The sequence below is a fragment of the Schistocerca piceifrons genome, chromosome 3, assembly GCF_021461385.2.
Source record: "Schistocerca piceifrons isolate TAMUIC-IGC-003096 chromosome 3, iqSchPice1.1, whole genome shotgun sequence".
NCBI classification, from domain to species: Eukaryota; Metazoa; Arthropoda; class Insecta; order Orthoptera; family Acrididae; genus Schistocerca; species Schistocerca piceifrons.
The window spans coordinates 726,689,261-726,703,288 of NC_060140.1; the positions used below are offsets into that span (position 1 = coordinate 726,689,261).

The following is a 14,028-nucleotide window of genomic DNA, read 5'->3' on the forward strand; positions in this document are numbered from 1 at the left end:
CGCAATGAGCGACGTTTGCAACCTGGAGCGTAAACACGGTACGCTATTAACAAATGTTTCCCCGTGATGTGTAAATCATATATTGATTGTATCAATGGTTTAAAAAAAAAATGGTTCAAATGGCTCTGAGCACTATGGGACTCAACTGCTGAGGTCATTAGTCCCCTAGAACTTAGAACTAGTTAAACCTAACTAACCTAAGGACATCACAAACATCCATGCCCGAGGCAGGATTCGAACCTGCGACCGTAGCGGTCTTGCGGTTCCAGACTGCAGCGCCTTTAACCGCACGGCCACTTCGGCCGGCAATGGTTTATTCGCTATTTACTCTACTTCTATATCTATATGGTTACTCTGCAATTCACACTTAATTGCCTGGCAGAGGGTTTATCGAACCATTTTCATATTACTTCTCTACCATTCCGCTCTCGAATGGCGCGTGGGAAAAGTGAATACCTAAATCTTTCCGTTCGAACTCTGATTCTCTTATTTTATTATGATGATCATTTCTCCCTTCGTAGGTGGGTGTCAACAAACTATTTTCCCATTCGGAAGAGGAAGTTGGTGATTGAAATTTCGTAAATACATCTCGCCGCAAAGAAAACCGCCTTTGTTTCAGTGACTGTCACCCCAACTCGCATTATCATATCAGTGACACTCTCACCCCTGTTGCGCAATAACACGAAACGAGCTGCCCTTCTTTGTACCTTTTCGATGTCCTCCTTCAATACTACCTGGTAAGGATCCAACACCGTGCAGTAGTATTCCAGCAGACGACGGACAAGTCTAATGTAAGCTGTCTTTTATGGGTTTGTCGCATCTTCTCAGTGTTCTGCCAACAAAGTTCAGTCTTCCTTTCGCATTCCCCACAACATTATCTTTGTGGTCTTTCCAATTTATGTTGCTCGTAATTGTAATTCCTAGGTATTTAGTCAAAATGAAAGCCCTTAGAGTTGTGCGATTTATCGTATACCCAAAATGTATCGGATTTCTTTTAGTACCCATGTGGATGACCTCACACTTTTCTTTGTTTAGTGCCAATTGCCGCTTTTCGCATCATACAGAAATTCTCTGTAGATCATTTTGTAATTGGAATTGATCGTCTGATGATTTTACTAAACGGTAAATTAGAGCGTCATCTCAAACAATCTAAGGGGGCTGCTCAGATTATCACGCAGATCATTTATGTAAGTCAGGAACAGCAGAAGGCCTATGACACTAGCTTGCGGAACGCCAGATATCACTTTTGTTCTACTCGATGATTTACCGTCTATCACTACGAACTGTGACATCTATGAAAGGAAATCACGAATCCAGTCATACAACTGAGACGATACTCCGTATGCACGCAATTTGATTAATAGTCGCTTGTGAGGAACGGTATCAAAAGCCTTCTGGAAATCTAGGAATATGGAATCGATCTGAGATCCCTTGTCGACAGCACTCATTACTTCATGGGAATAATAAAGCACAAGAAAGATATTTCCTGAATCCTTGTTGGTTATGTATCAGTAAGTCATTTTCTTGAAGATGATTCATATTGTTCGAGTACAGTATATGCTCCAAAATCCTACTGCAAATTGAGGTCAGTGATCTGGGTCTGTAATTCAATGGGTTACTCCTATTTCCTCTCTTGAATATTTATCTTCACATGTCCTTACAAATGTTTCCGCAAAGCGCTGTCGTGCGGTTACTCGTGTTTCACGGGAGTCCTCACTAGTAGCAAAAGTTTAATTCTAATCAAATTGCATATCCATCACAAAGATAAATAAACAGCCATAATCAAGAACCTACAGGAAAAGCACCACAATAGACGCAATACTGCCCTAGTCATCTAACCATTCCCAGTCCCAAGAACAGGCAGCTCTAAAAATATATACTACGCAGACTAAACACAGTACCACTCGACAAACACAGTTACAACAAGAAGCTGGACATAATAACAGGGATATCAAAAATAACGGATGACAAGAAGCTCTAATTACAAAACTGAATAAAGAAGAAAAAACAGATATCTACAACACCCGCCGCAAACGCACACACCTACAACACCACCGCTACACAACACAGTCGCTCAACAGACAAGCTGGTACACACTCACACACAAAAACACACACACACAACTGGCAGCATCCTCAAGAAACAAGGAATAAAAATAACATACCAAAGGAATAACTCAATTCAGAAATGTCTAAAGGAGGATAATACTGATATATACAAAAAATGTGGCATTTCCCAACTCCACTGTAATAGTTGTGATACTCTGTACTTAGGACAGATCAGCAAAACATCTGAAATAAGCTATATGTAGCATAAAAAAGCATGTAAATAAGGCATCAGCTATTCATCGTATGCACGACTCCTCCGACAAGAAAAACACCACCCAACCACAGTAGAAACAGAAGCGAAAATTGTCATATTCAGTAAGAAGGAACATTTTCTGACCCTACAAGAGAATATCCAGTTCCAAAAGGCAATGACAGAGAAGAAACATTGACACAGAGAATTGGGAGCACGAACATTAGCACCAAATGTTGTTTAAATTAATAAACTTATAGGCCAAAGAAAACATCCCTCCTACACGAGACAAAAATGTTATAACATAAACAAGGCAATGTATACACTCCAGATCATCTACTATTGTACCCTGGTGCCGCAGTAATGCAACATACGCGCAGAGAATGTAAGAAATATTAGTTATCCTTACACACTCGCGCACATACACACACACACACACACACACACACACACACACACACACACACACACACACAAGCAAACCAGGGGAACCGACCGCATCTCCGTTTTTTAATGCATACCAAGGCAAACGGAACTTTATGTGGGTGGATTTGTGTATTCCTAGTACTCGTAGAAACTCCGTGACGAATCCAACAGAAGAAAAATCGCACTCCTGAAAGGATGGGTGTAGCATCTGGGAGCAGTAACGCCAAATCTAATCGAGTTTTCGGTAGCCAACAGAGAGCTAGAGCTTACAAAAGAATGCTTATTAGTAACCTACCATATTGGGTTCCAAATATTTGTCTGATGCGGAAAATATGGGAGGAAAGCTTCGAAAAGGTGTCGCATTTCATGTAAACGAACGATTACAATAGCTAGAAAACAAATTAATATCTTCAAGAGTTTGAGGAACGGCACGTGGAAAATGCCACATTACGTCAAGCTGAATCACCACAGCAAGCCAAAGTCTTGGGGAACTCCATTTTCTTAATCAATCATATAAGACGCCTAGTAAGGATGTATTAACACGCAGAAACTTACTGGATATCGACGCAGACGAATTGAAGAAAGAGTGGAGATATGCCAGCTTGATGGAGGTCAAAAATCAGGTGAAGCGTATGAATGAAGAACTAAAAAAGACACCTACATTTATTCTGATCTTTAATTCTCCAGGCATATTACACCAGGAGTCATCCACATGAAAGTGAGAGCTCATGTCCTCAACCAATTTACTGATTCAAGTGTCAGCACTAACGACACACCATAGAGGCATCCAATGGATGCCAGATAGTTAAGTGTGAATTGCAGAATAACCATGTAGATGTAGATGTATATGGGCAGCCTGTGGGGAATGTCGTGAAGTTACACACAAAGAAGGGAATCCTTGTACAGCTCCCCTGCCACGTGTTAACTACAGAGGAAGGTGTGCTGCTTGGAGCCGCGATTGCCAAGTATTCCTAGATGATATGCAAATTTAGGGGAAAAGACATGAGGATTATTATATGTGGAAGAAAAAAAAGCTGTATGTAGCTCATAAATCACTTATTTATACAACTTCATTTGTTACAATGGTGGAAAAGACATTTGAGAAACGGGACTCCTCAACGCCGGCTTTGCCAGCGGAAGCTACCACAAGTACTTGCACTAGCATGAACTCTTGCAATAATGGGTTGCCTTAAAGGCTGTAGTCCATCCTCTCCCACTCCCCCCCCCCCCCCGCCACACTTTTCCTCTAACCCGGTTCTCAGGTACATAAACCAAATTTCAGCAATGCGTACACGATGACAAGATCATCACCTCCTCCATATATGGAGAAATGCACGCTGAACAAGTCTAGATCGAGGAAAAGTTCTTCAAACCCGTCAGACAACACCACACATGTAAAGTAAATCTGATGCAGAGAAAACTGTAGACAATATGGTCATTAAAATCTGACTGAGGGAACAAACTAGCCCATTCAACAAACCTCCTTGAGTCGTAACATCCCCACGTCAACTGGCGGACAAGAAAAGTAATCAACCTCTCAATTTAAGATGGCTCCCATTTAAAGTGAAACATAAAAGTTTTCAAGACAGACACGGAAGAAACTTCTGGGTCAGAGAAGCCTTTTGAATTTGTTATCTGAAACTAGTGTGCTACGTTGATATGCACACCACATTAACGACGCCAAAAGCGGAGAGAGAGCTAGAGAGGGATTCGCCATCTTTGTAGATATATATCATTCGTTCTCAACATCAACCTCCAACTATACATTAAAGCACGACGCAGCACCCGATTGAAAACACCAAATGATTCCTTATCAATATATTTTTAAGCTGGATAGTTCCTTGACATGTGGAAGAAAGCTGCTTTAATTCCCCTCGTTAAATATGGGGAGGTTTGTGTAAGCCCAAGTACCTGCCGTAGCGGTGCCCTAATCAGCTGCGAGGCAAAGACCTTGGAACGGATGATCAACCGCCGTCTTTTCCGGATGTTAGAATCCAAGCAGCTCTTTAGCCGCATCACTGCGATTTCAGAAGGTATCGCTCCACCACTGATAAAGCGACTCTGATGGAGGCGACTACACAGCAGCCCTTCTTGCGTAGACACCACGTAATATATACCTTTTTCGACAATGACAAGGCGTTATATACTGCTTGGAGCCTTAATACCCTTGAACAACTTCACATATGAGGCTCTCGGGGGCGTCGTCCATATTTTGCCCTGGCTTCTCCTGTCTCCATGTTATTTTAAATATAGAGACGAGTAACGTCCTACCAAATCGTTTGATGATATCCACCAAGTTAACGTGTTAAGTTCAAACTTCTAGTAACAGCTATTAACCGTATTCTGTCCATGATAAGGAGTCCTTTGTTATGTCATGTTATGCGTGTGATTCCTAAGGGAGGAAACATGCTGATGTCATCGGTCCCTAGACTTACACACCACTTACACTAACTTACGCTAAGAACAACACACACACCCATGCCCGAGGGAGGACTCGAACCTTCTTCAGGCGGGGCCGCGCAATCCGTGACGTGACGCCTCAAACGGCGCGGCCACTCATTGACAGATGATTTTTCAATTTTCTTCTCTTCTTCCAGCCTCCCAGAAACAACTTGAAAAGTGTAACTGACCGTCAAAAGGCCGGAGAAGTGGGCCGACAATACCGGCTTTAATTTTTCTACTATAGAGTTATGTGTGTTCCTTTACTCATTCCAGACGTGTTTTTAATCTTCCACAAACTAATATGAGGGACACTATTTAATCTTTTAATGATTTGGTGAGGTTTCTGAGCCTCATGTTTAATGACAAACTAATCTGCTGGCACACTTTAGAGGTGAAAGCACCGTCTCTCGGTCTCTTTCTTTCTGTTAGTCTGTTTGTCTCTTGCTCTCGCATTCTCTCTCTCTCTCTCTCTCTCTCTCTCAGTATTCGAAAACGTATAAGCCATGTGACATGGGGAGCGGTCAGAACATGTTGCCCAAAACTTTATAGAGCTTTTATATGACTCGACTTCGATTACGGTTATACTGTGTATAAGTCTGCTAATACTTACGATCCATGACGCGATTCAGCATGAAAGAATGAAGCTGGCCACGGGTGTATCAAGGACCAGCCTTGTCAGCTTTTGCGCCAATGTTTGGGAGCCACCACTTAATACCACGCTGCAATTACCCATGGCGCGGAAAGCGTTTCAGACCTGTTCAGTATCGCAATCGCCTGTACACAATACCATTGTCTGCCCGCTCATACAACAACTTCTAGTTGGAAGGTAGGAGACGAGATACTGGCAGAAGTAAAGCTGTGAGGACCGGGCGTGAGTCGTGCTTCGGTAGCTCAGATGGTAGAGCACTTGTCCGCGAAAGGCAAAGGTCCCGTGTTCGAGTCTCGGTCGGGCACACAGTTTTAATCTGCCAGGAAGTTTCAACTTCTAGATAATCGTATTAGAGTACGAGGCACTTTTGGATTCGTACAAACAGCCACTTCTTCAAGACCGAAGTGCCATAAATTAATGTTTGTCTTTTAAGTTTTTAAATCCTTTTCTGTAAATTTTAGACATGCCCCTCAATTCTGTCCCTGTCTACGCTGGTTAGTCAAAGCTGGGGGATTCACTAAACTGTTCGATAGTTTTTCTTGGCCGTGTTCTCAGGATTCGCCGACCAGACGAATTTTTGGTCCACACTGCAACGCTGTATGCGACACTGAAGATACTGTAGCTTGTGAGGTGTATGAGAGGGAAGAATTTTCCAGTTTTCTCCCATTCCCTTGGTGCCATATAGGCGAGCTGCACGTGTACCTGGCTGAGCAAAATGCTCCAGCTGATTCAGGATTAATAAATTAATCTCAGTGACCGCGGAAAGAAAGAATGGTTCTGTTGGGCACCAGGGCAGGAAGTGCGGGGAATGAGCACATTGGTACTGCCATGGAACCTTGTCCCGGAAGCAGTGTAGTAATACGTGCTGTTCTCACGAGCCACGTCCTCGCTGTTGTGTGAGAAAGTGATAAGCCATTGTTAGGCAGGGTGGCTGGTTGTATCGGAAAATAAGCTGTGGTCTGTGAAACCAACTGTCGTGCTCTGCCGGTCCTCTTCCTCCTCCTGGTCACAGAGTCAAGAAGGCAGCAGTAAACTCGTCTGGAGACCTCAAACCTGTTGTAGCCGACGACGAAGCGAACAATAAAAATGTTAAAATTTCGTGGATTGTCAGTACTGTAACCTCCACTGTTAGGTTGGAGATTTTAGTGTATTGCCGAACGGCTGTCGCATCTTTCTTGTTTAATGATCAGCCACCTATTGAATTCTGCTGTAGTGTTTTAACACCTTTTTCTTGAGCTCTATCTTCTCTTTAAGGAATCTTCTACAACTGACATATGACAAGGTTTTGTAATATAATTGCTTACGCGTGTCTGTTTCACGAGAGAAGTCTTAAGAAATATTTTATCGTTTTATTTCACACGTTTTAATAGTTTCACTCACTTTAACTACGTTATACAGGACATAGAGTCCCGTCTGAGGCCTGCGATCATTTTTATGTTAATAATTGGCAATCAATGCTGTACAATCGCAATAATGTCATGAGATATTCAACTGACTCTTTTATTAGAACATGTTACGCGTTTCGGGATTACACCCATCTTCAGACACCATAAACTTTAACTCCTTCGTAATCAACCAGGCGTACAGCCTTGACATCTGAAAGAAAGTGTACAACAACATATGACTACAACTGCGACACAAGCAGCCTTGGCGCAGATCGTATACTCTGCTTCCAGACTGCTTGTGATGTCTGAAGATGGGTGTAATCCCGAAACACGTAACATGTTGTAATAAAAGAGTCAATTGAACATCTCATGATTTTATTGATATTGTACAGCATTCGTTGCCTATTATTATACTGTTAACTACATTCAGCTCCCTAGAGTTCATTAACGGTGATGAAGATCTCAGTGGCGTGCTTCCATGTAATTCTGTCTTATTACCTATCATCTTCTTCTTATTGTGTTTTACGCCTTTCCCTAATGGTGAAAACTATTTTTTCAGAATTTGGCACACCCTGCACAATTTTACACTTTAGAATGCTTTCTCTAGGTCGACATATATCATGAACGTTTAAGGTGTATCTTAAGTCATACTTCATTATAATACCGTAATAATTTGGTACGTTACTGGCAGTTATGTTGGAACATATACAGGGTGTTTCTTACCGAAGTTTAGAAACTCCCGAAGTGACATATATCACGCAGAGATAAGTAATTTAATATAAAACACATGGGGCCACAGACGTCGGGAAACATCCGAAGAGTGGATCACAAGTATTGAACGTCGATGGAGCGATTGGACTTGTCGATCCTACCTTCGTCGGTAGGGTAAAAGCTGTACGTTTCTCCACTACGCTACTCTGTTTTCGAAGACCTTTTCTAAATGTGATCTGTTGTAATCTTAGAAGTTACGAAACTATTGTCCTCGCTGCCAGCAATCAAAAGCTACCATTATATTATGTTTCCGTCCTTTTCTCCCTTGTTTTTCTATTTTGTTTATCTACTTCATTTAATAAAGGACACTAATGTCAGTTACTGGAAGCGGCGCAATTCGGAAGCTTAAACCTACTTACTTGTGACGCAATACAGCAGGATTTTGTTGTACTGTACTATACAGATAACCAGCGAAGACCACAAGACCGGTAAATAAAGTCACATATCTTACCTCAATTTACACACATAACTGTGCAACGCAATGCTAAATAAGACTGCTCGCCAGACGCAAGACGCCAAATTTGCCCCACGCGCTAAAATTGTTCAAATGGCTCTGAGCACTATGGGACTCAACTGCTGTGGTCATCAGTCCCCTAGAACTTAGAACTACTTAAACCTAACTAACCTAAGGACATCACATACACCCATGCCCGAGGCAGGATTCGAACCTGCGACCGTAGCAACAGCGCGGCTCCGGACTGGAGCGCCTAGAACCGCACGGCCACCGCGGCCGGCTCCCACGCGCTAAAGTCGCGCACGTAGGCCTAGAGCAGTACCGATGTGAATACTTGAATTTGGTTAGGATGATCAGGTGCGACAGGCCGATGGAATCCACCGCTGCACGTGCGGCGACGAACGTCATCTGGTGACGTCACATATTCCACATTTGTCACCCACTTTTATAGTATTTCCCGACATCGGTGAACCCACGAGTCTAAAGTGGTTGTCTCAGCGTCAAGTATCTCGCTTCGTGGCTTTTTAAACGTTGACAAGAATCACCCTGTATAGAATAACCACCGCTTCTAAGCGGAAGGGTTAACGATGCATGTATTGGAAGATTTTGGTAGACCGATGAGGGAGGAAGCTGCGGAGTGTGTACACCGACCATGAAGACGATGAGGCCATATTAGACATTCCCGGTATGGACGCTTGTGTCATCACAGTGATTTGTGAAAATAGTCTTCCAATAGAAGTTATGAGGATTGTGAAAGATCCGCCGTAACTCGACAACCGTCTCAAAAAGCTGCTGGGAATGCAAAGAGCATCGACCCAGATTTAAACGTAGCCAATTAGTCGTAGGTAAGCAAAAAAAGAAACGAAACCAAAATCAGCGCAATGAGAGTAATACTGGAAACGTTCCACAAATTCGACAGTAAAGTTCTATCTACCGTTCTGAGAGCAAATGTCAAGAAGTTTTGGTCCTACGTCTGACCAGTAGACGAATCAAAGCCATGCTTTCAGACACAAGTGGATATAATACCAACGAAACGCCGGATCACAGAGAGAAGATCGAAATAGCAAATACCTTTCTACTTTATTGTTTAACTAAGGACAATTGCGCTGTGACAGCTCTTTGAAATCGTAACATGAATGCCAGAATGACATATCAAAATAAGTGATAGTGGAATACTTAATCAAGTAAAATCGCTCAACAGACTAAAGATACCTATACCTTATAGGATGTCAATATGATTTCACACTACACAAAAGAACTTGCTCCTCTTCTATCAACAGTCTACCACGGTCGCTGGGGAAACGAAGCATTCATAGTGACTGCAAAGAGAGCACGTCGTTCCCGATTTCAAGAAGGATCTCTGGACAGACCCACACAGTTGTCGGCCTGTAACGCGGAAGCCAGGCATTCTCAAAATTTGAAACATATTTTTACGATCTTTCTGCAGACCGAAAAGGAATCAACATGCATTTCGCAAATAATGGTGGTGTGAAAACCAGCTAGTTCTGTTTGTGCACGAGATCTAGAAGGCGGCAGATACGCATGTCCAGGTTGCTGCCGTTTTCCCTAACTTCCCGATGGAAATAGGTATGTTTACGCGTTGTCACCTAGTGAATCACATGACTGAATTGAAGAGTTCCTATAAAACTGAACATAACATTTCCTTCTTAGCAGAGAGAGATATTAAGACGTAAAAGTAGCTTCTGGCATACTGTTGTGTATACAGGATGTTCAGAAACCCCCAACAGACTTCTAGGACTCGTAGAGGGGAGCGACTACATAATATTTTGGATAGGAACCCACGTCTGTAAACGTACCGTTTCCGTTCTATGACGGTTTTAGTTCAGGTGTGTAACACATCTGCGTCTCCTGTGGCAAATATAAAGGTTTCAGAGTTGAAACTTCCTGGCAGATTAAAACTGTGTGCTGGACCGAGACTCGAACTCGGGACCTTGGCCTTTCGCGGGCAAGTGTTCTACCATCTGAGCTACCCAAGCACGACTCACGCCCCGTTTCAGAGTTGCTTGTCCTGGTATGCGATAGGGTAGACAGCATGACGTGTATTACATCAGATGTCAGATGGTCACCTGATGTCACTGAACGTCTGCCTTGCTGCAAGACATGTTCAATGCCTGTGCATCTCCGATACCATAAACATGGTTCGGTTCACGTTCTCGGAATACACATATATGCTTCGTGTATGTGGGGAAGCTCGAGGTAACGGAAGAGCTGCTAGTCGGCTGTATCACGGGCGTTTTCCGCGGTGTACCACGCCATCACACAAACTTTTGCAAAAGTTACGCAGTGGCTCAGAGAAACAGGTACCTTCACCATGGGGATAGATAGGCCGAGGTGGTCCAACCTCGTGGCCGCCGTGGTCGCCTGATTTAACTCCTGTCGGCCACTTACCGTAGGGTCGTATGCAAAGTTTAATGTACGAGACTTCTGAAGGGACAGAGGAAGAACTGCTGGCGCGAGTTCTGGCTGCTGCACTGGAAACTGAAGAGAACCGGGTAGGATTGAGAGTGTATACTAGAACATGGTTCGTAGGGAAAATGTCTAATAAAGCTGGTGGTCGCCGCTTCGAGCCGCTGTTGTAATGCTTTAGTACTGTTCTCTACGCACAGTATTCTGGGTTCTTAGGTGTTTTGAAATCATTTAAACACGTATTGTTTAAGCTTTAATACAAACAAATGTGCTTAAGTTACATTCAATGTTTAGTTATGTCCCTTTTCGAATTGTTACCTAATAACTGTGCTGCGTCACGTCTAATGCAGGTCTTCAAACAGAAGTGGATGAGTGAAACATCTGAACTGAAACCATTGTAAAATGAAAACTGTATCTTTCTGGAGATTATTTTCAAAATATCATGTACCTACGCCCCTCTACAAGTCCTAGAAGTTTGTAACGGGAATTTCCGAATGCACAGTAGAGAAGTCAGGACGGAAGAATTTGAGCAAAATGAAGGTCGATCTGTGGAAGATCGACGCCTCTTGGAGGAATTATCAGTTGTTTTTAATTTAGACAAATATCACGCACTGTGCATAAATAGACGTAGTGACCCTCTATTGTATCATTGCTCGATCATCGAGTAGTCACTGGAAGGAGTCACATCCCTTAAACATCACGAAGTTTGTCTACGGAGCGATCTGAAGCGGAACGACCGCGTAAAACCAATCGTAGGGAAGGCAGATGCAGGAATGAATGTGATTGAAAGAATCCTCAGGAAGTGCAGTCCACTCATGACTGGAGGTAACCCCCGAAACCCTCGTTCGACCGAAACTTGCTCGCCATCCTGGAACTCTAAATTGGTGCAACTGAGAGAGGAAACAGAGAATGATTGTATAAGAGCAGAGGATTTTGAAACACGTCGATTTAGTTAGCACCAAGGCGTCAAGGCACTAACGAAGAGATGTATCCCGCACGTTGTGGTTTATTGTTAAAATTCCGAGATCGCACGTTCCCGGAAGAGTCAATTAATTTATAGCTTCCTCCTATATTTTTCGCAAAGACCATAAACGTAAAATTAAAGGTTCGATCAGATACGAAGGCTTAACCAACAGTCATTCTTTCCGTGCACCATTCGCGACTGGAACAGGGAAAAAGGAAAAGTGACATTGGTATAGAACTACCTCCAGCCACACACCCTAAAACTCTCTTGCTGAGTATAGATACAGATATAGAAACAAACGCTATGCGTCTGTGTAGATCATGATTTCACGATCTGGATGTTTGTTACTGTTCACCAGCTGTGACAGTAGCTGAGCAGGGAGGGTATCATGTTGCAGGTGGCGCTCCCAGGAAAGCTGTCTGGTATCAGTGGTCCACTGGCGGTGGATGCCAAGGGCGAGCTGCTGTTCTTTCCCATCCAAGACGAGCTAGCCATCTACTGCTGGAACACCAGCAAGCCGCATCGTCCACAGAACTTCCGTCTAATCGCCCAAGATAGCAAACGCTTGCAGTTTGTCGGCAACATGAAAATAGATCCCACCAGTCAGCTGCTGTATATCCTGACCAACAAATTCACTTCGTACGTGTGGAACGTCACCGACTATTCTGAGGACAACTACTATGTTTTGTACATCAACATAACTGGAGTTCAGTGCTAAATATGGTTACTGCAAAACGGATAACAGAAAACAATGGAAATTTGCACATCGACAATATTCTACACGCTACGAAAGTAAATGCTTTCAATTTTTACCATATATTTCTAAGATAAAGATTTTGAAAAAGCTTGAAACTTTTCTTCATATCTTTATCCGTTTCCGAGGTACAGAAGTTTACATTTACACTGCTTCTAAACGTAAAATACGCACGTAAAGTTCGGTGTGCGGCGAAAACGTAGTTTATAAAGTGAAGTAGAATGGAGAAATATGCTTTAACGTGTTTCCATTATCATCCATGTTGTAAGCTGAAACACATGCAAAATTTTTGTGCAAGTAAAATCCGGTGTGGGGTGTAAGGTAAGTTTTGTGTTATTTCTGTTTCATGTAACTTATTTACCAACGTTTTACTGCCCCATGCTGGCATGATATGCTGTGGCAGGGAAAATAAAGAAACCAGCGGCTAAGTGCACTTATAGGAGCACAAAAAGGCGGCTATGTTACTGTTTAAAAATGCTGACTGAATAGTGGGGTACCAGCTGCCTCATTCTACCTTCCTCAGCACCTTTAAACTTTTTCCAAAAATGTTGGCTTGCGAAAATTTCGCACCTTTTATCCTGAGAGAGGAGTAGACAGTGGTAGCGGGAAAGTCGAGGAAAATTAGTAAATACTGGAATATACTAGACAATGGTTGTTGTATAGAAACAGCCAAGGAGACAATTGCATTGTGAGAGACAGAGAGGGACACAGTGGTAGAGGAAAATATATTTGACAGTGAGAGATCAGTGCTAGGATAAGAGTGAGGGGGACATCACCAGTGAGGCAGGGATAGGAACAAAGTGGAAGGGGGTGAGAGCCAGTGATAACGACAAAGAGAGTCTATTACAACGGCAGCGAGGAAGAGAGATATAATGACAGTGATAAGAAACAGCAGAAGTGGAAAGGATGAATGATACAGGAGCAGTAACAAAAAGCAAGAGGGAGATAGTGACAGTTAGAAGAGACACACGTAGTAAGATAGAACGTAGGAGACTGTGGCTGTGAGACGGGAGACAGTGACAATTGAAGAGTAACAGAGATAATGTCGATGAGTTGAGTTGAATGAGTGGGTGAGTGAGTGAGTGAGTGAGTGAGAATGGACAAGTGGGAGAGAATGGGTATGAGCGACTTATAGCGATGGACTAATGCCACGGTCGTCAAACCGCCTCCCGCGAACCGCATGTGACCCGAATTAAATACTCGTGCCCCCCGTTTCCCTTACATATTTTATAACAATATGCATCTAATAACTGACAGCCGTATCCAAAAACGTCAGCTAAAGTTATGACATACTTAAGAGTGCGGGTTTTTTGCCATTAGCTGACAAAAATACTTACAAAGATCGTAATATTTTAAGATTTCCTTGGTTTCAATTGGCGTTTGTGAATTGGGTGCGTGAATATTGTAACGATGGCTACTAACATCAGGGGCAGAGCAATAAGTAGCGCCGCCACTGTG

At 42.9% G+C, this 14,028-nt stretch overlaps 1 protein-coding gene across 1 annotated transcript in view; it reads left to right on the forward strand.

Annotated features, from left to right (window-relative positions):
- LOC124790006 (protein yellow-like) overlaps positions 1-12,575 on the forward strand; it is a 63,316-nt gene extending 50,741 nt beyond the window's left edge. The window contains exon 6 of the mRNA XM_047257550.1: positions 12,214-12,575. Coding sequence (XP_047113506.1) covers positions 12,214-12,534 — 321 coding nt within the window. The 3' untranslated portion in view covers positions 12,535-12,575. The remainder of the gene's footprint in view (positions 1-12,213) is intronic.
- The last annotated feature ends 1,453 nt before the right edge of the window (positions 12,576-14,028 follow it).